General features: G+C 38.9%; 1 protein-coding gene across 1 annotated transcript in view; it reads left to right on the top strand.

The window, feature by feature from the left end:
- Positions 1 to 22,486, top strand: part of tex264a (testis expressed 264, ER-phagy receptor a) — a 72,460-nt gene extending 49,974 nt beyond the window's left edge. Inside the window, exons 3-4 of the mRNA XM_068315193.1 lie at positions 13,622 to 13,793; positions 21,136 to 22,486. Coding sequence (XP_068171294.1) covers positions 13,622 to 13,793; positions 21,136 to 21,524 — 561 coding nt within the window. The 3' untranslated portion in view covers positions 21,525 to 22,486. The remainder of the gene's footprint in view (positions 1 to 13,621; positions 13,794 to 21,135) is intronic.
- Positions 22,487 to 23,610: the final 1,124 nt, after the last annotated feature.

Below are 23,610 nucleotides of genomic sequence, written 5' to 3'. Positions count from 1 at the left end.
TCTGTTCCACTTTCTCTGATTGTGGCCATGGAAATGAATTTGTCCTCTTGATCAATGCTCCATTTGCTGCATGGTTAGTATATGTGGGTTAATTGAAAAACTCAGAGTTAAGTTCCTGTTGGCTATTATGCTGTCCCTATGCGGGCAAGGCTGTCCCTTTAAAGAAAATATATAATGATGGGTGTCACATTGGTTAAGATTCAGAGTTGAAATATTCATGGAGTGGAAAATTATCAGCAGATATTCTAGTATGGGGTTCAGACTTAAGTCTCATGTTTAAACAAACTGTATTTATCATGAACTACACTGACAAGACAATTTATTCCCAAAAAATCATGTTATCTTATAAGATTTTTTCCTACTGAGGAGAACATGCAAGTTTTATAGTAGTTTACAGTATTTATTTAAGTCATAATAATAATTTAATAACAGATTAGTAATGAAAAGGATTAGTAATGAAAGAAGTTAAAGTTGTATCAAATATGCACACACAATATCTATAGTGTCTTTAACTTCAATGGAAAATTGGAAAAGAAAATTTTGCATGCAAGCAGCTAATCTTTTTTTGTGTGTGTGTGTGTGTTCTGTTACATTTAATTTGGCCACCTGAGTATTTTGAGATGATGTTTGGTTTCTTGCTGTGTGAATGCCAAGTATACCACATGGTTTATTCATCGAGGAGGTAGAATGCCTGGTGTCTCATTTCTAGGGCTATGAGGCCAAGCTGGGTCAGAATATGAAGGACAATAGAAGGGGTTAAGCTTATCAACAGAATTCTGGTTCTCTGTGTTGATGATGTCATTTCACTTACTTAATATCTCTTTTCTATTCTGTACAGGTATTGTCCATAGGTCAGCTCTTCAGCTTATTTTTTGTAATACTTCCTGTCTGTCATTTCATACTGTAGCAAAAAACAAAAAACAAAACAGTAGACAGTACTCATTAATGTTCCATTAATCACTTGACAAAATATGTTTCTTCTCCTACTGCATCTCTCCACTTTTAATTAGGTCTGGAAAAGATGCATGTAACAAATTGGATTGACTTTGCATGTCTCTGTAAAGATACCGTAGACAAAATTCTAATGATCTGGCCTTTGCTTTGTGTTTTTGCGAGCTTCATTATGCAGTCAAAACTTTTAACAAAATACCACTTCCACAGAATGTACCCTCCTTCACTTGGCAGGTCAGAAATTATACAGTAATAATTTGTGAACCCAACTAAATAATTCCAGGTCTACTAATGCAAAACAGAAAAAAGAAAGGAAAAATGAACAACTTTAGGAATGTGTAAAGAATTGAGACTGTATATAAATGCTCTTTGTCATATAATGCATGTGAGGGGTTCTATACATGAGAAGCCTGCAGTAGAGACGAGTTAATTATGAGTAGAATTCTCCAACTCATTGCGCAATTTCCATATTCTATCATTCTAATTGTATGTCATTAGAGGAGAGACATACATATCTCTAACATATACTCTAAGATTAAGATCTTAATTACAGGAGAGAATTATTCTACTGGTTTAAAATGAAACATATTCATGTTGGTATTTCCTCTATTGCATGGTGGTTCCATGATTTTGTATTTGCCAGGATTAATTGACACCAAATCCCTTAAATTCTTTTCTTAATGGTCTTGTGCTTTTTGTCCAGTATGTTTTAAAGGGAATCTAAAAGCCTAAAGTCCACTTATTATTTACTGTACATTGTCATTATGTTATAATGAGGAAGAGGAGGATCCCTAACGAGATGATGCAGAAGTCTGACCTGTGTGAACGATGTTTTTAAACTTCGTTCTCAGCTGTTGACATGTGCGCTTCTCCTCCGCTGGATTGCATCTAAGAAAATAATAAACTATTATTCAAGCCGTGTACCTCCGTAATTGTACCGTGAGTCCAACGGACTACGTTTAGACGTACGCATCGACTTGAGCAGCAGTTTAGTCATCTCTCTCTTCTTTACAGCTGCAATGCTGTTCCTCTTTTCATAACATGCCCTGTAAGTCTTCATACACATAGATTACAATCTGCACTTCAACTGCGTAAAGTAATGGGGAGCGCGTCTCGTCCGTCGTCATGGTGACTCGTCGAATCTGGGCTCCATTGATGATGGCTTTTTAAAGTGGCGTCGCGCCTGTTAAACTGTGGGTCAACTTACCCTGGGTTACAAAAACTAACCCTGAGAAGCACTTGTAAAACTGAAAACCCTGGGTTTCCAAGTTCAGGGTAAAGCAACCCAGATACACAGGTTGTACTCGGGGGTCGTTACCCCTGCTTCGTGACGTGGGGCCATTCAAAAAGCAGGTTTAGTGGACAACCAGGGTGAGTTAACCCTGAAATCAGGGAAAACCAGGGCTTTCATTTTCACAAAGGGAGGTATGTTAACCCAGGGTTAGAGCAGTAACCCTGACCTGTTTCATGACGGGAGGTGAACTGAACCTCTAGGTTTGTTACCACAGTAACAGACTCTCTGAACATAGCCTGGTCGGGAACAGGTTTTATTCCACAAACCCAGGGTTTCCTCTGACTCCGCCCCCTTTCACCGCTGCTCGCGCGGCTTCATTTCCTGGTTCTGTCGCACGGAGAGTCTGACCGAAGTAAGGTTTAATAAATAACTCCGTATTGCAGAGGTGAACATAGCATGTCCGTTTGACGAGGAGCCCCTTGATGGAGTTTCTAATTCACAGAGATTTTAATTTGTTTTGTATCGTGTTCAGATGTCCTGTCATATCCTGTCGGACAGTTCTCTTTATCAGTTCTCTTTAAAAAGGGTTGAGAATCTGTTAATACTTAAGTAGGGGATAAATGTCACACTCTGTATTCCACCAGAATGGGAGGAGAACAATCAGTAACATAAAATATTATCCCACCTTTGTTTTCTTCAATTTCTTGTTAATTTCTTTCTTTTTTTTAAATCAATATTAACTCCTGTGTGTATCATGTGACTAAAACAGACAGAAAATAAAACCTGGAATACCTTAAAGCGGTTATAAGCAGTACAATGTCACGGCCACTGTTGTATGAACTAAAGCAGTTTTGGCTATTACTGTATCAAACGAGCTACATGTCAGCTCTTGATTTCACTTCTTAGATAATATCGGTGTACGCAATGGTGTGAATATCCTTCTCAACTGTTTTTGTAATGTTCATATGCCGATTGACTGTTTTATTTACACAACAATAAAACATTTTAATGTATTTCATTATTTAACAGAACCTGATATAAATGAGAGCGCATTTATGTGCGTGAGAAGAGCGTTATGTTGGGGATAAAACAATTGAATAGTCAAACGTCCACTTAATATTTACTGTACAATATCAAACATAATGAGGATGAGGAGGATCCCTAATGAGATGATGAAGTCTGACACACGTGAATGATGTTTTTATACTTCATTCTCAGCTGCTGACGTGCCCTTCTCCCCCCACTGGATCGCACCTAAGTAAAATAAATTAATAAACTATTCTTGAAGCCGTTTACTTCCGTATTTTTACCGTGAGTGCAACGGACTTAGAACTTACGCATCGACTTGAGCAGCAATTCACTCCCACGACATGTCGCTCTACTTTGCAGCTGCAACGCTGTTCTGTTTCTTCTGAAAATGTCCTCAAAGTCTTTCTATTCATAAATTAAAATCTGTACTCTGACTTCCGTAAAGCGTTGCGGTGCGCGTCTCGTCCGTCGTCATGGTGAATCGATGAATCGGGGCTCCACTGATGATGGCTTTTTTTTCAAGTTGTCGTGTCAGTTAAACTGCAGGTCAATTTACTCTGGGTTAGGAAAGCTAACCCTGAACCGCGTTTGTGAACCCAGAACCACAAGTTTACCTCAGGGTAGGTTAACCCTGCCTTCGTGAAATAGACCCATTATCTCTGTGTATTACAGTTCATCCTATAGTTGAGACATTTAACTTCAGGCCATTGCCTCATTGTGGGCATTACAGGAGAAAGCATGGAATAGTTTGAGAGCTCTGAATGCACAAAGGTTTCATTCCAATGCATCCACTAAATACTTATGTCACCGGATTTCTGACGAGGTAAAGGGTCGCACAGCCAAAATTCAGACATACCTGGGCTTCCTTTTCTTGATACCATGTTGAGCCCAGGCTTATCTGGAATTTCATGTCAGTTATTTTAGCATTGCCCATATACAGTATAGCTTTATAAAACAAAGCCATCAGTCAGGTTTTTTCACCACTAAAATCTCCCAGGTGATGATGACACAGGAAGTATAGCTGGAGTTTGTAACGCAAAGTTGGCAGACTAGCTCTACTTCTTGCCTCTCACCTCTTGCTAGCTTACCAAATCGATTGTAGAGAAACTCAAGAGGACACAACAGCTGCTGACAGAATCACTGTATTTACTGATTGAAAGAGTGAAGTTGAAACAAACCAATTGCCTTCTGCTCTTCCACCTCCATTACCTTTACATCAATGAACCTATACGTTTTCAGGACTTCAGAATGGTGTTGAGTTCAACAATAGTCATTTTTGCCCATGTCTACAAGGGCATAGGAGTAAGATGGCAGAGGCCTGGACACGCTGAAACTGAGGCAAAAAATAGCCCCACTGTGCTGGCAGAATGAAAATAGCCTCTTCTACAAGTGTGTGACCATAAGGGACATTCCGAATTGGACACCTCTATAGAGGTGTGAAGAAGAGTTTTTGTCTCTTTCCACAGATAGGAAGGGGAAGAGGAGGCTATGGTGGGTGTGAGAAGGGTGGACTACATGGCTATAATAGTGTGGTGGGAGTAAATAGACCAGGTGAGAAGGAGAACTCAGGGGACTGTCGCCAATTGTCACCATGACTTGTCTAGCTTTTGTATTAATTTTCCTTTTTGTATGGCTTGGGACCAGAGTGAGAAATCATTTTACCTATAAATAGATGTGTGAATGTGTCTTTACATTTGTGTGTATGGTTGGTTGTCTGTTCTGTGCTGAATTTACTGTAATAAAGTGGCTTACACCCATATCTGGGGGCCAGGGTCTTTCTTCATCTTGCCATAGGGTCCAAGCTGGTTGAAGGCTGTCACTGTGAATACAGGCCTGAATGAATACTCCATCTTCTTTTCATTATTCACCACTGCTGCTCAGCCATATCTCATGTCTGTCCTCTGAGGGGGGAGGTGTGCTGTCACTGATTCTTGTTGCTTGCAAGAAAACAGCTTCTTCTGTTTTGGGCTCAATGGTTTGTTTTTTTCAAAAGATAGTCAGGGACATTTACAGGTTCTTTTAAGTATTATCAACCGGTAATGAGTTTATTTTCAGCTCAAGGTAATTTTCAACTGGCTACCTTCTTAAACCTTCATTTTACAGAGTGTAGCTTGTAACCATAGAAACAAAAAGCCAAAATCCTTTAATACCAAAGGGAACTACTTCAGTACATTGCTGCTGTCTGTAGAAAGTTTTCCCCTGCACCAAGGGAGAAGATAATTACACCCATACCTTAGCACAGAGGAATCGACTTCTCACCCATGGGCACTTTATTTGTGATGATATTGGAACGGCACATCAGTGTGGGATAAATATAGCATTTTAAATTATGTTACTCAAACCTTGATTGTGGGATTGATTTGTCATTAAAACAAGGTTGTTGATCAAACCCAACAGAGTCATGACAGCTATCAGTTGTCCACACTGATATCATGAATGTTGACCAGATCATGATGTAATCAAGCAACATTTCTCCACTACTGAAAATCTGCTGCCTCTCTGAGGCGATATGGCATCTGGAGTCCATAAAGTCCACTACTGAAAGTCACCATTTGTGTTCTGTATATCACACTTTTCTCAAACTCAACCCCACACCACCAACATGGTGGCCGGAGGCCTTTTTCCTCATTGGACCGCCAGTGGTAACCTGGATGGAGGAGTCTTTGAAAAAGTCCCAGATCCTCTTGTTGTCTCCGAGTCCCGTGTTGTAATTGTCCTTTTTATTTGCCCCATGTTCCTCATGTTGCCTTGCCTTCTTCTTTTGAAGTAAGTGTTTTTCTGAATTTCCCAGAATACCTCCTAACATCTCCCAGGGAACTCCACATGACCTCCATTGTCCAGCTGAGTTTTATGCATCAGTGAAAAAAAATAATTAACCTAGTGGAGTGAAAATAAAGGCAGGATGGTGCATTTCAACGTGAAACAAATGAGCATAGGCCTTTCTCCCAAACCTCAAAGGTTGGGAGAAGCTGATATTCATGAGCATTCTGAAAGAGGAATCTCCCTCGTTTTTCTCTTCCTGAATGTGTAATCATGTGAGACACAGTAGTGTATTGTCATTTTCAGAGAATGACATCAAATCCTGCTGTATATTGTTAAAATAAACTTATTTTATTCTAACTCAAGTTTGCCAATTTACTTGTAATACCAACTCTAGGTTATATTGCAAGTAAAATAGCCAACAGAAGCTTTTCATGTTTGAACTGTTAAAGTAAAAATGACCTTTCTGGTGGATCTCCAGTGAGAGCCCTCGATTTTTGCTTCTGGTTTTGTTCCTCAGCTTTGGGAAACTGCTGGCCTCTAAAGAGATTTTTCACTGTCTCCTGGTTTTCTCGCCATCAGCCAGAAGATCTGCTGAGAAAAAAAGACAGTGCTGGGACATGAACCATGAAAGGAGAGCAAAGCTATTGGAGAGATCTTGAAAATAGCTACTTAAAATCACGTCTTCTATGCCACATCTGGAAGCAGACGACTGTTTGTGTCAGTGTTTAATCTACAGATGGACCACATTTCCTGCATTAGAGGCTGAAATACAATGCAGAGCACCACTGCTTGTGCCGTAATCATTTACTTGATGGCCATGTTTATATTTCACTGTTAGATATGTGATGCAGTAATTCAAGGTCTGGATAGTTATCTATGTTTACTCTGCTGTGTATGTCTTTTAGAGGAGAGATGTGGTGTAGTCTCAGAGCAACTGACAAAGGGGCCAAAGCAACCACAACGCCCCATGAGACCCTTCCCTATATCTTTCTGTTTTCCTCACACACCAGCATACACTGAAACATGCTCGAAAACATTCTCAGCGTATAACAGTCATCACATCACTCTTGATTTATCCAAGTGGCTTGTTGTATTATCATTTAATGAACCTCCTTATTGGAAAAAAGTGACTTGAGAAGCACTATTTCCTTAGAATTGTTCTGTACCAAGGATATAAATCCTATGACGTTTCAGTTGGACCTGAACATTGTCTGGGCATTTCAGTTTACTCTGATTAATTTGCACAACTTTCTGTCTTCATCCATCGGGTGCTGTGGGGTTTCACGTGTTCAAATGTGTTAAATGCTGTTTTGATTGTATCACCAGAGAAAACTCAGGAAGATTATGAAGCTCATTTTTAATGGTTCCGATTACAATTACACTATTCCTGGGAGGTTTCTTGGCAAGCAGTAGTAATAAAATTGTGATTCTTTTATTGATTTTGGGGAAAACTACTGTCTGTATTTTCCAATTAAGTAAGAAGGTCAACTACACTGTTGTAGCCCAGGGGCTCACAAGATTTAGTGTCTTAGTCAAGGGCACTTCAGCAGAGCTGAGGCCTGAACTTGTCTCTTTTGATCTCTTAAATGACATTTTCACTGACATCCTAATGCTGCTTCCGTTTCAGGGGCCGCATCCTTTGAAGGACTGCAAGAGTGTGGTCCGGGCTTGGGCAAATGGCTTCAAATTAATATTAAGTTTATCTCAATTTTTGATTTCAGTCAGTACATTCATGAATGATTGTTATTTTCATGCAATTTTTGAACCAACTTACATCATTCTTATAAACAAATGCGATCGCACTGTCATGAATTCAACAATTTCAGATATCAGATATTACTATGTAGTGGCTATCTTATATTAATGCTCCATTCTGCATTTAAATTGTAACTTTAAAGACAGAACACATAGTACCGACTTAAAAAAGAAACTAATTTCATGTTATGTTAGGAGCTGTATTATACATTTTCATCAACATTCCTTCATTTTCTTTGACAATTTATCCTGTGTAGGGTCTGGGAGGCCACCCCAGCTGACTTTCAGTGTGAGGCAGGAGTTAACCCTGCATAAGACAAGAGTTTATTGCAGGGCCACGTAGAAAGACATACAACCAGTCACACACATTCATGTCTATGACTGAATTAGAGTAACCAGCTCTCTAATACTACGTGTTTTTGTTTGTGAATGGAAGCCAGAGAACACACACAGACACAGAAATATTAATCAATACATTTATTGATATTTTCACAACTAAAAGCAAGGCTTCTTTGTTCAACTTTGTGATAGAAATCTTTAACCTTGAAAGACTAAACTACTTTATTGTGACATAAAGAGAAATATTTCTTTTTTCTTTTTCTTTTTTTTCTTTTTTTTACTTTTGATGCTATCCAATTGTTTCACTGTGTGGAGGGATACATCTACTTTGTAGACAATCACATCAGTTTGAAAAACTGCATCCCACTTCAAAGCAGTGATGTATTGTAATTGTCAGTGTTCGTGTGTTTGTCAGTCCGTCCGTCCGTTCGTCTGTGATCTATGATCTATGAAAGTAGGTGAGAGCACTAGCATAGGTCTTTGACCTATGCAGGTAGGTCAGGGTAAAAGTTTGAATTCAGGGGTGTTGCAGTCTCTGACTGTCTTGTTTATGAATTGTTGCTTAGAATTATTGGTTAATTGAGTAAATAAGAAGAAAATATCAAGATATTTCCTCACACTGATCTAAACCTCCTATAAATTTAATGTATACTTGAAGCAGTATTTATGCTAGTGTCTGTGGAAATTTGCCAAACGTAACTTCCAAACTAGGGCGGTACAGTGGGCGGTGATAGCGCTGTCGCCACACATGTTTATGTGTGGTCCCATGGTGCACTGGCTTCTAGAACATAGTGTCCCCTGCCTCATGCCCCCAGTCAGCTGAGATAGGCTTCAGCATCCCCAACCCACTACGGCGGAAGAAGCGATTGTTTGATTGTGAATGAATGAACCTACAAACTTAAAAGAAAAGACAGTTGTTAACTTTTTTTTGTTTTTTTGCAGAAGAAACTGTCTATTCTCAGTCTATTCTCCTATTTCTCCTACTTAACTCAACACCTTGAGAGGTTGTGGTCACATATACAGTTGTAGTATTAAAAGTCTATTGAAGTGTTTGGTTGAAGTTTGATTTTTTTATAGTTACATTTGGATTAGTCATTTACAATGCAAATGTTAATTCTAAATTTTGAATAAAAGGAAAAGCCACACCTTCAGCAGAGTTCCAATTTATTTCTTTATTACTCTCCACCAAATTGAAGACAATACATCTACATGGTTAAAATAATTTTGTGCATTAAGGTCATGTCTTATTTAGAGTGAGTTTGTGTAACATGGAGACTGGGCCCAGGATAGAAAGTGCCATGTTAAGTTGAATTCTTCCGTAGAGGTTACATTTTATAGTATGTAAACCCTTTTGTTTTAATGATTCTTTTAACAACTGCTCATTCCCTTGCTGCTTTCATTGTCCAGGATTTCCCATCAACAATGAGAGAATGTTGGGCTTGCTCTGAGGGAGCTCACAGAAACATCTGACATGGTATTTAGACATTTCAGTCTCGTTTGCTCTCATATCGTGTGGGAGACTGTGTTTTAATCCCAGCAGCAGCAGACACAGATGCAGGTTAAGTGGATGGATGTTGACTCTGTGATGGACTACAGGGAAAGTGGCGGCATCCAATCAGACTGCAAAATGCAGGCTGAAACAAGGAAAAGACACACGGAGGAAAGAGAATCTTGCATGTCGTATAGTTAAAAGATTCAAGCCAGAAGCAACTTGTGATTATGATGGAGCTGTTCATCTGTTTTCTGTTTCATTATTAATCTCCCTGGTGGCAGGAAGTATTGATTAGTGGTCAGTAAAATATACCTGCCAAAGATAGAACCGTCTTTATATTTGCTAAAAATTCACTATAGCTGTTAGACTTTAATTAAGGCTGCAATAATAAATATGTCATATGATATGGAAACATCTTTCTACATGTCTTTGGCTTACAATAAAGACATGATCAGTACAGTTGTTTTTATCTCTACAGTTGTTGTTTTTTCTTTTATAGTTCCTGTTCCTACCCAACTTTCTGCTTTGTCCCAGGGATAACGCTAGTGGTGGAAGATTTATGTCTGAAAATCCACTGCATTTTTAAAAGGTTTTAAATTTATTTTAAAGGAGTAAGAAAGGGTGATAAAGAAATAATCTCACACCTCCTCTTTTGTGTGAAGCTCGTGGCCGGTGCATTCAAGACAAAGTCTTATGTTTCAAATGGTCAGTTACAGTCAGAAAATGCCCTTGTGTAAATTTATTGGGCTCTCTAATGCCACAGCTACAAAATTATGTAAATGTGTAGAGTTCCTTGCACGTTGGTTGTTGTTATGCTTTTCTTTTGACCTGTATATAATTTATGCACAAAGTTTAGTTGTGAGAATGGAATGAAGTACTGTAATATATTTATGCTCTGGTTCATCTCAAGCAGGGGCTTTTTTAGGTCTCCAAATGGCCTTTTTTGGAAAATGCTTAGACATACCCACAGGCAAAATGCTGCTGTTCCATTGTTTGTTTGTTTTTATTCCAGCTCATAAGTCTTAGTTATAGGTCATCTTCAAGCATCTGCTTGAAAAAAAGAGGAAAAAAATCAAGGAGGAATAAAAAAAAAAGTTCTACTTCTGTTCAAACTTCTGTTCATTGCCAACTGTTTGAGGATTTTTTGAATCTTATTTTTTTCGAGAGACCAAAATAATGTTCTGCGAACAACTGCAAATATTCTTTCAGTTTACTTTGTTTTGAAACTATTCTGGATGTCTTTGGTCATTTGGTTTTTCATGTTAATGGTCTGATGCAGTGCTCAGCACAGGGTGCTTCTTGGAGACTTTTTCTCCCTGTGTCTCTGGGGGTTCCCTCTAGGTGTTCATGCAACAGCTTACAATATAGGTCAACAGATGACTCTAAATGGTCTGAATGTGTGAATGTGAGCATGCATGGCATTTCTATGTGTTAGTAGCTTCTATATGTTAGTAACTCAAACACGATATTCTGCACTGGTGGTAAAATGTACTGTAATGTAGGGTGATTTCACAGTGAGTTTGGCTGGTGTTACGTTAATCAGAAGAATCACCAAATGTAGTCTCTGGTTAAAATGAAAACCTGCAGTCATGCAGAGGAGATTAAAACAAAGAGAATCTTCTAATTATGAACAAGTTACTGGTTTCACAAGGTAAATGTGATTGTCAGTAAATGAAGCTTATATGAGTACATATCCCTCACACATGCTGTTTTCTTTCTCTGTCTCATCAATTACAGTATACCTTAGAGACGTGTATGCACACATCCGTGCATGCAAGCATGTGTGTGTGTGTGTGTGTGTGTGTGTGTGTGTGCTTGTGTGCTTGTATGCATGCGCACGCCCACTATATAGTCAACTGTCTTTGTCTCGGTTTTCCTGCTCATTATTGGAAGAGGATCAAGGAGATGGGGACTCATTTGCATAGCTAGCCACGGGCTGGAGCAGTTATATGTAGCAGCAGGTAATTCATAGCAGCTCCTACAGTCTTATTTTTCAGTGAAATAAATTAAAATCAATCCATCAGCTCTGATCATCCTGACCCCGAGACAAATGAGTCAGATGACCATCCGTTACTAACCCTCTCAGAACAGCCCAGAATACCATTCCTGGTTGCACAACTATGGCAACCTTGAAATTCTGTGCATTCACTTAATTCTAAACCTATTTACCTCGACATTCATGAAATCTGAGAATGCTTGCACAGCAAAAAGAAGGCAAAGTGGACAGAAGTTAGAATATTATGTAAATATATTGTTAAAATACTAGGATATACAGAAAAAAATACCAGAGTTGCTGAACAAAAAAGAGCAGAAAGGAAAAGTACGATTGAATGAGAAAGACTAGTTTGCAGAACTGTATCAAAGAATAAATCTCAGACAAAATAAATGGTTAGGAGACGTATTGGAAAACGTATTCAGAGGATTCAGATTTGAATCTTGAACCCTCCTGTAAAACACAGGAATCTTCACTTTTCCAAAATGTTATTATATAAATTATGTTGGAAAGTAATTAGTAATTTAAGTAATTTATTAAGTGTATTTTTAAAGTAATTGTAACCTTATTGTTTTAAATGATGATGTGCAATTGCTTGCTAGCATTAACATTGTGTGAACTTGAAAATAGAAGATATATCATAAAACTCCCATTTACTTTACTTCAGGTGCTTGCACTGAGAACATGCATTGTTAAAAGTCAATCTTTTACGCTTTGATTGAGTATGTTTTTATTAACTGTCCAAACAATATGGTGCATTTAAAGTTTGGACAAAGAAGGATCATAGTTATTTGGAGAAAATCATTATTTATATACAGTATAGTATTCCATCCATGTTGCAATGTTAAAATAAATATGTCCAACATACAGTGTAATGTTGACATTTAACCAGCTGTAGTGCTAAAAATGTGAATTTTAATTTAGTCTGTCTGGTTTTTAGGGAATTCTTGAATTTTTTGCTGACCTGTTTTGATGACCTCATCCTGTGTGGTATCTCATACTAAAACATTCATTGGCCACTTTGCAACCAATCGTAGCCAAGATGAACAGACCTGTGCAGCTCTCCAGGCCTCCTGGTGCTCTGATGGCCCACTGGAGAACTCACATCTTTGCAATCCCATGAGAACTACATGAGAGCATAAGGCAGACTTATGCAAGGCTAATGTCCTCTTTAGAGAAAAAGATGGTATAATATTTATAAACTCTCCACTTTCCATACACACCACTGGAGGGTGCATGTGTGGACACAGATGTGGTAATGCAACTTTAATAGACTCACATGGGAGAGCATATTTATATTAATGTGTCAGACACATAGTGTTATGTCAGCAATGTGAAGACATTCTAAAGCTGATGTGTTCCGGCCATCGAAGAACATTGTAAACCTAAAATATGTTGAGTTCTATTTTTCTGTAGTCTGTCATTGTTCACTGTCCTTTATCCCTTAATCTGTGTTGTGAGTCAGAGTGGATTCATGTCTTTGAGTGTAAGATACATACAGTAGAAACATCTATACTATAATAAATACCAATACTGTAATGTTAAAGTGGTGCCCTTATCTGGAAGAGAAGACTTTGTCACATGAATTTCATAAATACAGTAAGTAGTATTATCTATGGTTCAAACTATACATCCATAAAAACATGCATCTTTGTGGTTTCCCGTGACCCACCACAGCGGATGAATCGGTAGACAGTGAATGAATGATGTTTGTGGTTGACGGTTCAAACATCTTTCAAGCCTTTCCTTTTCAGAAGCAAACATCTTTTAATTTCTCCTGTACCACAATCAGAGAATGGAAAAAAAATCTGAAACTAGAGGGTCTTTGGGTCTAAATCCGCCTGTGCAAAAATGTCATCAAAATCCATTCATTACTTTTTGAGTTATCTTGCTAATGTACAAGCAAAAAAAATAAACAAGCATATCAGCACCTGCAAAAATGTTACTTCCTTGGTGAAAGTAATTAAAAAGGACTTGTAGAAATACAACTATCAGAGGACACGATGCTGATTACACACAGAGCTGTTGTCACATTTTGTGTCTCACTGACATATTTGTTTCACAGGAGAGGAAGCTTTGTGCATTTCCAATGATGGAGATTTGCGGTTCGGATGTCACCAAGTACATGGTTCCACTGTCTCGTCAGACAGACTTCTTTGTGCCAGAGATGAAAGATGAAGTTCAAACAGAAGTTAAAGAGGAGGACTCTGATGAGGACAGAGGAACTGACATTACAGGTAATACTATGTGGGTTGTTGTTACCCAACTATTCCAACCAAACAGTATTGTTGAAAACTGAGTATTCTAGAGGAGATAATTATCAGAAGGACAGCACATGTTAGAGGTTTTGGAGATAAAGTCAGAGAGGCCAGACTGAGATGGTTTGGACATGTCCAGAGGAGAGATAGTGAAAATATTGGTAGAAGGATGCTGAGTTTTGAACTGCCAGGCAGGAAACTTAGAGGAAGACCAAAGAGGAGGTTTATGAACGTAGTGAAAGAGGTCCTGAAGGTAGTTAGTGTGAGAGAAGAGGATGGAGAAGAAAGGGTTAGATGGAGGAAACTGATTCGCTGTGGCGACCCCTGAAGGGAAAAGCCGAAAGGGGAAGAAGAAGAAGAAGGTATAAGAAAACTTTACACATACCAAACAAACTGACAATTTCTGTTTATGAATAGAAGAGTCTTTACAGCTTCACTTAAACAGTTCAGATGACAACTTTAATTTTATGCGACATTGCATTGGTTTCCCTCAGGCCCTTGATCATGGAGGACATTATTTATGTGAGTCGGTTTTAAAAAGGATATCTTCTCAAGTGAAACTCATGTTTGTAACCCACTGGACCTGTAGGCGGTCATTGTATGTATTGATTTTGTCATTTTAATTTGTCCAGAGGAACAAATAATGTTGGGTTGATGGGCCAGAAATGGAGGAGGTTTACTGGTACACATCGGACGCTGTACACCTGGAGCATACAATATGAACACAGGTTTGAACGGCGCTTGTGCCAGCAGGAAGGTCCTGTGTGTGCAAGTTTCTGAGGGCTTCACGTTTAGATTCAGGACATCATAACACCATTTAGCCCCTCTGAGAGTTCAATGATTTACAACTTCAGATGGGTTTGTCAGCATCACCAGAGCAAGAGAGAATGTTGATGAATGTTCTGGTTCAAGTGAATGAAGAAATCAATTAGAACAAAATTAAGCATTGAGAAACATTTCAGTAGGGGATTTGGATAAAATTAAGTCTTGCACATTTTTTAGTCCTTTCCTACTCTGGTGCTGTATGCAAAGGCTCCGCAAGGCTTCTAGGTACTAGGTTGTACATCTGAATTTCTGTTATTATATACAGGCTATACTTTTCACTGCAAGATAATATCAAAGAAGACTTGCATTTTCCATTCATTGACCCATTTTGGAATCATTTGTAATAAGATCATTTCACCATGTGGGTGAGCCCAGTTCACAGAACATCTGGTGACACAGGCACAAGGATTGGAAAGCCTTTCCAAGAGTTTACATGCAGTTTCCAAGATATAGTCAGATTGCCAGGTTGAATAAATCTTCTTCAATTTTTGCTTTTGGGTTACGTTGTCAGACTTTACAAAACAAAAGAATCCGTCTCTCTTCATAGGACTATGAATGGAAGCAAAATGCACTTGCCTGAGAAACAGGTGAAACTATTTTCCTGGTTTCCTGAATTAATAAGAAAATACTGTAGTTAATATAGAATTAGAAATAGTATAGAAATAGTATAATCCTTTTTAATGTTACATATATTTCTGTAATTTTTCAATGTATTATTTTAGTTAAAAATGGAGAGTTTCATTCAGCAACTTCTACCCCGTTTATGTGTTTAAAGTAAAAATATTTACTATGGTGAAACTTCCGTGTTTAGGATCCCACTGAGGGTGATTGGTTGTAAAAACACTTCACATGTTCTGTGAACATTGATTAAAGGAATATGAGATATGCCTCTTTGGAATCCCTCAATAGAGGGTTTATTGTTCACTGGAGTGATGGCTAGAAACTGTTGTGTGATTGGGGAGTGACAGAATTTCTATTGCCAAGTGAGGGGTTACTTTTATTAGAACCTATACAGCTGTGTGATACAGCTCTACAGCACTTCTAAAAGGTGGAATGAAACCAAATCTAGTCTCTTTGGAAACATATTGTGATATTTTTTAAACTAAATTCATTAGAATAAAGTTTAATTTCTGTTGTGTGGATTAAGTGGCATCCGGCAGCATGGTTCTAAATCCAAACAGCTGAACACCTTCTTGTCTCACACTCCCTAATGGTGGCCATTAAAAGGTGAAGGGCCCTATGTATTAGTTAACTTCAGTGATGTGTGTCCCACACACAGCTTATCTTTCTTAATGAGAGACGGATCCATCAGCGGTACTAAGCCTAGTCTGACAACCAGCTGTGGGAATCCTGCTTCAACCATTTTCGCCATATAAATAAATTAATCTTTTAAATTACAATTGTAATAGAATTTCCTAGCTCTGGTCATCTATCTAGAGCCACACCCAGACAGGTGCCCATTTTTTAGTCAACATTTTTTGGCATGACCCAAGCTCTTTCCTCAACAAAATGTCATGGATACTGGAGCTGTGATGACACATAAAGATTACAAACAAACCGGAGTGAAGCAGCCAATGGGCTTAACAGTAAATCATTTATACCAGTGGTCCCCAACCTTTTTTGCGCCACGGACTGGTTTCACAATATTTTTATGGACCGGTCTTCATTTGCTCGATAATCGTTAATGACGCCAAGACAACTGTAGTCTAAAAATAAATCATCAGCGGTGGTTTTATGTAAAATGCAGACATCAACAGAAAATAAACAACCTTTTTTAAAATAAATTGATAATCAACATCTCTGTAAATGAAATAATTGTGAGAAACAATTATATTAAAAACTCGATTCAAGTGACGGCACTGATGAGGTTTATTGTGAAATATAGATAGATAGATAGATAGATAGATAGATAGATAGATAGATAGATAGATAGATAGATAGATAGATAGATAGATAGATAGATAGATAGATAGATAGATAGATAGATAGATAGATAGATAGATAGATAGATAGATAGATAGATACTTTATTAATCCCGGAGGAAATTGCATTTTATATATATATATATATATATATATATATAGCGACTTACAATCAGTGCATTCAACGTAGGAGAAATACTGATCATTTCCAATAAAAGGGTGAACAAGTCAGTCAAATAATAATAATTACAATAATGAAATTTTTTGGATGGGGGGCCGCTGATCTAGTAGTAAAGGGAGACAATGACACCTGAAGTGTGTTCCGGACGTCCGGTCTACTCTGCAGTTTGGTTTTCTTTATGGCATTGCAAAAAATCCCGCTTCACAAAGACAGGAGGTTGGAAATTGAAGCAGGGTTTAATATACTTTTTGGGAGATCTCAGGATAATCTGCCTTGACTTTAAACCAGAACACTGGCACGGTTGTGGGCGCTTAATGTAGGGGTAATGGCTGATAACCTGTCACGTGACCTAGACCTGTCATGCGGGATGGACGCTAACATTCCGCACAGATGTCACTTTTCAAAATAAAACATATTTCAGACTCCAAAATAAATAAAACCGAAAGTAATGTAAATTATTTTTTCTTTCTGTGTGGCCAAATGACCCACGGACCGGCACCGGTCCGCGGCCCGGGAGTTGGGGACCACTGGTTTATACCGTGTGTAAACAGTCATGTCAGAAAGCCATCAGGGTAGTATTTGATGCACCAAAAGTATAGAAACAGCTCCTTAACTGAACTTGAAATCAGTCTCTTTGTGTGTTTACCTGAAATCTATTTAATAGATTGTAGTTTGTGTCGGCTGCACAATGTTTCATAGTGATCTTCAATGAATCTTTGAATCTTTTAGCTTCAGAGGTATCTCTAGCAATCTGTTGACAAAGATGTGACATGAAATGTATTTCTGTGCTCGTACTAATGAGCTAAATATGATGTCAAAAGATCATAAACAACATTTTACACCTGGCCGAAGGAAAGCAATGGAAAACATGACAAAACCACTGATGGTTTTGCCTAAGACATGTGAAATTTTAACTGGAGGTATGAAACATATCTACATGGGTGGTAGCCATCCTCCAGTCAATGTCTGAAAATTGTGCCAAAAAACACCCTAGTGTTTGTTTGTTTTTTAAATTTGAGGTTCCACTCTTTGCAAAAGGAGCTGACTACACTATGCATGCCACCAACTCTTGAACAAGCCTGTAATGGTATTGGAAGAAAATGAACCTTAACTAATATTTCATTTTGTCTGTTTTCTAGGAATTTGGTTACCATTCTCACCATCCACTGTGACTCACATTCTCCAAACTCTCAGCAGGCCTCAGCCCTTCCTGTCTAATTACCTCCTTTAAAAGTCCTCTCCTCTGCTCAGACTGCTTCAAGAACAAGACCTTGATTCTCTGCTAATAATCCCAAAGGGCCTAATTTAGAAACTAATTTAGGCAAATGTTATCTAAAAGACTTTCAGAGGCACAGCTGGCTTCAACCAGGGTACCAATTTCAGAACTTGCTTGTAGTTGTGGGGGGAGTGAACATTGTCTAGTGCGTTCAGGCTCTTCCTTGGGGGACTGTCCACCCTATTACTCTAAATAGACCCATTATTTCTAGTAAAATTCCTTGCATCATAAAACAAGTCTCTTTGGAAAAGCTATTTTTTGCAGTATGCAAATGAAATATAAATCAACAATATTATGCCATTAATGCAATTTTAAAGTATTTCCATCTCCGTCACGGTCACACAGGATTAATTCAACAGTTTGTTCGAACCTGCTCACTAATCAACAGGCCCGTTAACAGATATTGCAGAAAAAACTAAATTGGTATCCCATATATAATATCCCTTACTGCTGACGGGATCAGATCTACTGGATGTGATAATTAGATTGCTGAGTGATGTTGACATTCGAATGAATGAAAAAGTGACGCAAGCTCAGTGAGGCCTTGTTTCTTGTATTTTGGTCCCTGGTGACAGATTTAGTGCAAACACACTTTGATGTGTCGATGAGATTTATTTGAAGTGTGAAAGCAGCAGGAAAGGAGCGTGGACAATAATGTTTTAGTGTCCTGTGGGATAGTCGGGCCATCTCAAGTCTCATTTTACGTCCATTCATTTTAAACCAATCGTATTAAGACAAGAGTTGTTCAAAGCGACTTTCTTAAAATGATAATAAAATAATTGGCTTAGTGCAGAGAATTATGGGTTAATATTAATTTAGCATTAGTTTCAGAAGCCATTCATCCTACCTTCATTTAAAAGTTTTTAAAAATGCGTCAAGCAGTTGAAAAATAAATATTTTGTTATTCAAATTTTGATCATTTTATCTTGTACTATATACATATATATACTATATACACGGCACTTTACTACTGTACTATTACATGTCGACAGTGTGAAATCTCATGTGGGAAGATGAAGATCTCCTATTTTCCCATTGGCTATTTTGGGCTGTCTCCGTGACAACGACTTTCATTTCTCTCTTTCATCAGAGTTGCGTGTTTAACTTTGACCTTCCTTGTGAGCCTTTGATTATCACACAGGTTTTGTTGTAACTCGCCTGTGTGATTCGCACATTGTCGGCTTTTCCTGTATTTATAGTGTTTCCGCTCATGCCTGTGCACACTACGGCGTTCATCTCACAGTAAGAGATACTAAATGGCAGCTCATTCACAGAGAATCAAAGATCAAAGACCAGTCACAATCACGTTTGCCCTGGAATCATTACCAGGCTGATCATGTGGGTGAGGAAATCTCCATCAGTCAAGCTTTGAGACGATCTTCATGATGATTTCAGACATGAGTTATGCACTGCAGATGGCCGCAGCCAGGGCATTCTCTCCCTGCTGTGCTGTAGCTGGCTGCAGAGTAGCTTAACATGCGGGAAATTAGAATGAGTCTGAGATTCTCCAAAAGACCATTTCTCTTATCTGTTTACAGTAATAATCTAGTTCTATGAGCTCAGCTGAAACACAGACTCTAACAAGCTTCAAGTTCAAGAGTTCAAGTGAAGGAAGTGAGGTTGGAGTCATTATTATTAGAACTGTCTGCTGAAGCTTTTTTCTGAAACAGCAAACATAAACATTATATTGCTTAGCTGTGAACAAAATTTAAAATGATAAATCCACAAACCTGTACATCCTGTATCATCCTTATTGAAGATGATTTCAAAACATATTGTTGATGAATCCACAACTGAAAGTGGAAGTGTTCAACTTTCATTGGTTGAATTCATTCATTCATTCGTGCATTTATTCATTCGTTCATTCGTTTGTACGTTCTTTCATTCATTCATTCATTCATTCATTCATTCATTCATTCATTCAGGGATAGGACTGCCATCCTGGGTCTTTCCTTTAAACACCACTATCAGGTTTGTGTTTGTGGTTTTGAGTAAACTGTCTCGATGGATTCCCATTAAATTCACTCCAGGTATCCACGGTCCCAGCTGAGTGGTAATAATAAATGAAGAGGTCCTCTGAGTTTCATTCAACAACATCATCATAATGTTAATTTATCCAATATTTCCACTTTTACAGCGACAGCGACATATTGTGCATTTAAAACCAATGTTTGCACAAACCCGACTTTATTTTAGTCATTTAATGCTAATCAGTAATGCTAATTAGTAAAGCAGCCTGCTCCCCAGACTGAGATGAGAAAGATGAGAAATGCTGCTTCACATCGGCATGTTATTGTTGTCTTTATGAGCGTGTTAGCATCCTGACATTACCATTTTTCTCTGCTGTTCCTCAGTGTGACCTCACAGAGATACTGGCTTGGCTTCATGGTTCTAAACAATTTATCTTGATTCCAATGGTGATTAGCGGCAGCATTTATTGACCAACCAGAGCCACAGTATTGTTAGAATAATGTATATAAGTTATCTCATATTTACTCTTTTATATTCCTTTATTCTTTGTATTACACCCCATGACAATATAAATGTTTATATCTGTGTGTAAGTGTTTTTCTATGTATTGAGTTATTTTTTCAGGGAGACAACAGCAGCAATGGGATCACTGGAGTGATAGTAGAGGTCCCTTGAGCAGGGCATGACCTTTGAACTGCTAGTCAGTAATGTGCCTGGTTGTTTTCTTTTAAGGAGAGGATGGCGTAAAAAGAAGAATTATTAACTCTTTTATGGCATCATGCCACAGGTGTTGTTTTACTGTTGTTTCTCTGCCCCCCATCCCTTAGAATAATAATGTAAACAGGGAACACCCCAAGTGAATAAAGGAGAGGGTTTGGCAGAGACATTTCGAGAACGGGTTGGAGATCCGTAACTGAGCACATCTCTGTCCGTTCTCCTCGCGAGTAAAAAGTATAAACTGTTGTCTTCTCCTTTTTGTGAGTGTGTTTTAAATGTTCTAGGTTGTTTGAACCTGACAAGTATACCCGAAGATTGACCAGAAGTACTTGTAGTTCTGGCTACTTGAGTCTCTTTAGTTTAAAAGTTGGAATCAAACACTGACAGAACCTCCTCTGGGTGTGTGTCTCTTTCCCGGGTTTCCTACAGGTGCAGACTCCCACAGTGATGTGAGTTCGGTGAGTGGCGGCGTTCCCTGGGACAGCAGAGAGACGTCACTCGCTGCCTCCACCGCCGCCTCACTGGCCTCTTCCCTGCCTCTGAGGGACGTCATGGATGCCAACGAAGACATTAAGTCTAGGGACCAGAGCGACAGAATCTCAAACGAGTCCATGGGCAGCGGCTCGTCCTTTGAAGAGCTTGACATGGATCAGGCAGAGAAGCTGGGGGATGGCGAAAGTAAGGGTGATGAAGACGAGGAGGTGGTGGAGGAGGAGGAGGAAGAGGAGGAGGACGACCTTCGTGGTGACGACACAGCTGCAGAAGTGGTTCAACATGCAGCTGAGAAGAAGCAGCCCTTGGGGGATGGAGAGGAGTAAGAAGGATGGAGAGATAAGGGATGAGACCATAGAACACGCTGGAGTTCAGTGGTTGTTCCTGGTTATCTGTCATGTAATCTTTTGGTGGATCTAAAGCTGCTCATGCCATGACCAACATGCCACATTTCTGCGCCTTCTAATTCCTTTTTTTTTTTTAGAAGCCTGTACTTTTTGTTATGCTGTAATCTCATATTTTAATAGAATAATCCCTGATACTGTGTTTAAAGATAGAACAACACACAACCCCCACAGGGTTGTCTTCTTAAGTAAACCTCATTTTCTCTGCAAATGTCCTCATTTCATTTCAAACTGTAATTATTTTGTAAATCACCGCCATTGCTGACTAAACATGACACTTCAGTTGGATATTAACATCAAAGTAAGCATATTGACTCCAGTAATCTTCATGTAGCATCTCTTAAGTGTGAAAGTTAATATTTTACCATGTCATGTTAGTGTGTATAACCTGATATTGATGTGTTGGTATGCAGTACAGATGGGGTGAACATGATCAGGAGATCAAGCCATAGATTTTTTGACTGACCTATTTCATTATGTTATTCATTTCTTTGGAGAGTATCTAACACACACGGGAAATTCTGGAGTCTGAGGCAGAGAGAAAACAACTGTCATCAACATCAGTGAGGAGTTACAGTCATCATGTAACATCACTAAAACCTCTAAATCCCAAGGATTCACCATTCCTTTCAAAGAAGAATCCCCCCCCCCCCCTTGATTAATGTACAGAACATTTTATCGTCACTCTGCACTGAGATAATAGCTTTAGTTTCTTGTAATTTTTCTCTCCTATAGCTGATTTGTTAAACCTTCACCTTCTTCCAGGGATGACTTGTGATGTGTTTGTAGGCTGACGTTGTTGGTGCTGTGAGACCTAGGAGATAATGTACAGCACACTGTTTTGGTCGTGTCTTTATGTCTCAAATAAAATTTTCAATGAAAAACTTCAGTCAACAAGATTTTCTCGCACAAACAATTTCAAAATAAGCCATATTTTACACTGATGTCTGTTAAGAACAACCTTGTTTTCTTGTTTATTAGCGCAGTCATTTCTGCTCTGCTGGTATTCATTTTTATTTGTCTATTTCTCAGCTGAAATGGTGATATGGAACAAGGTGTGGGTGGCAGTGGGACTCATTCTTATTAATGAAGCACTAAGAGCCTAATGACTTGTGCTGACTTTCAACGCTGAGATCTTCCATGGCTTTGCACCTGTGCCTCTGCTTCCTTCACATTTACGTCTGGCTGGAGTATTTTTTTCCAAGATGTAGAAAAAACATAGTCTGATCATGAAAATGGTTCCAATCACGTTAGAAAATTTGCATTCAGCAGATAATAATCCAGTTCAACATTACTGAGGTGTGACAGACAACGCTCCACAGCACCATTGTTAAAACAAAAGAAATAAATAGCTTCAAAAGAATGTGAGCAGTGAATGGATTCCACACTGCTACCAGCTGTAAGGAAATGTGTCCTCACATTGTTCAGCTGTCGCACCTGAAGAACAAAATGAAGCATCGTCTTTGATATTCCACCACGTGACTCACTAGATGATTAAAAACACACTCTTAAACTCAGGCTGGAGTGTTGTCAGATGTTAGTGTGGAGGTAACGTGTTGTATTGTGTTAATGAGAGTGGTGATTCCACCCCCAGGTGTGATCAGTCTGCACGGACAGGTGTCCTCACCACAGGTCTGTTGCTCTTCCACTTTTGTTGCTGACACCCCAATCTTTGCCCATAGGTAGAAAATGAAAGGGAGTGGGATGACACACTGGGTCAACAACCGATTTAATTAGATGTGAAACACGCATGGGGTGCCATGTGGCTTTGGGGCACCGAGGGTTATTGCCCTCCCATGATGTTGATTATTAATCTCATTACATTACCATAGGGAGGGGGGGGGGGGGGGGGGGTTGATGCCGACCACGGCGTGTCTGTAGCTGCTTTATTTTTGACAGGATGTGGGAGAGGGTCGCGCCTCAGCCCCTCAGAGCGCATGCCCACCCCCATCTGGGACCGACCTCACACCCTCCTATGACGTGCCCCAACTTGTTTGCCGATCTCTAA

This window comes from Antennarius striatus, chromosome 5 (genome assembly GCF_040054535.1).
Source record: "Antennarius striatus isolate MH-2024 chromosome 5, ASM4005453v1, whole genome shotgun sequence".
Lineage (NCBI taxonomy): Eukaryota > Metazoa > Chordata > Actinopteri > Lophiiformes > Antennariidae > Antennarius > Antennarius striatus.
Note: the sequence above shows the minus strand (reverse complement) of the source record. Positions and strands in the feature narration are given on the sequence as shown.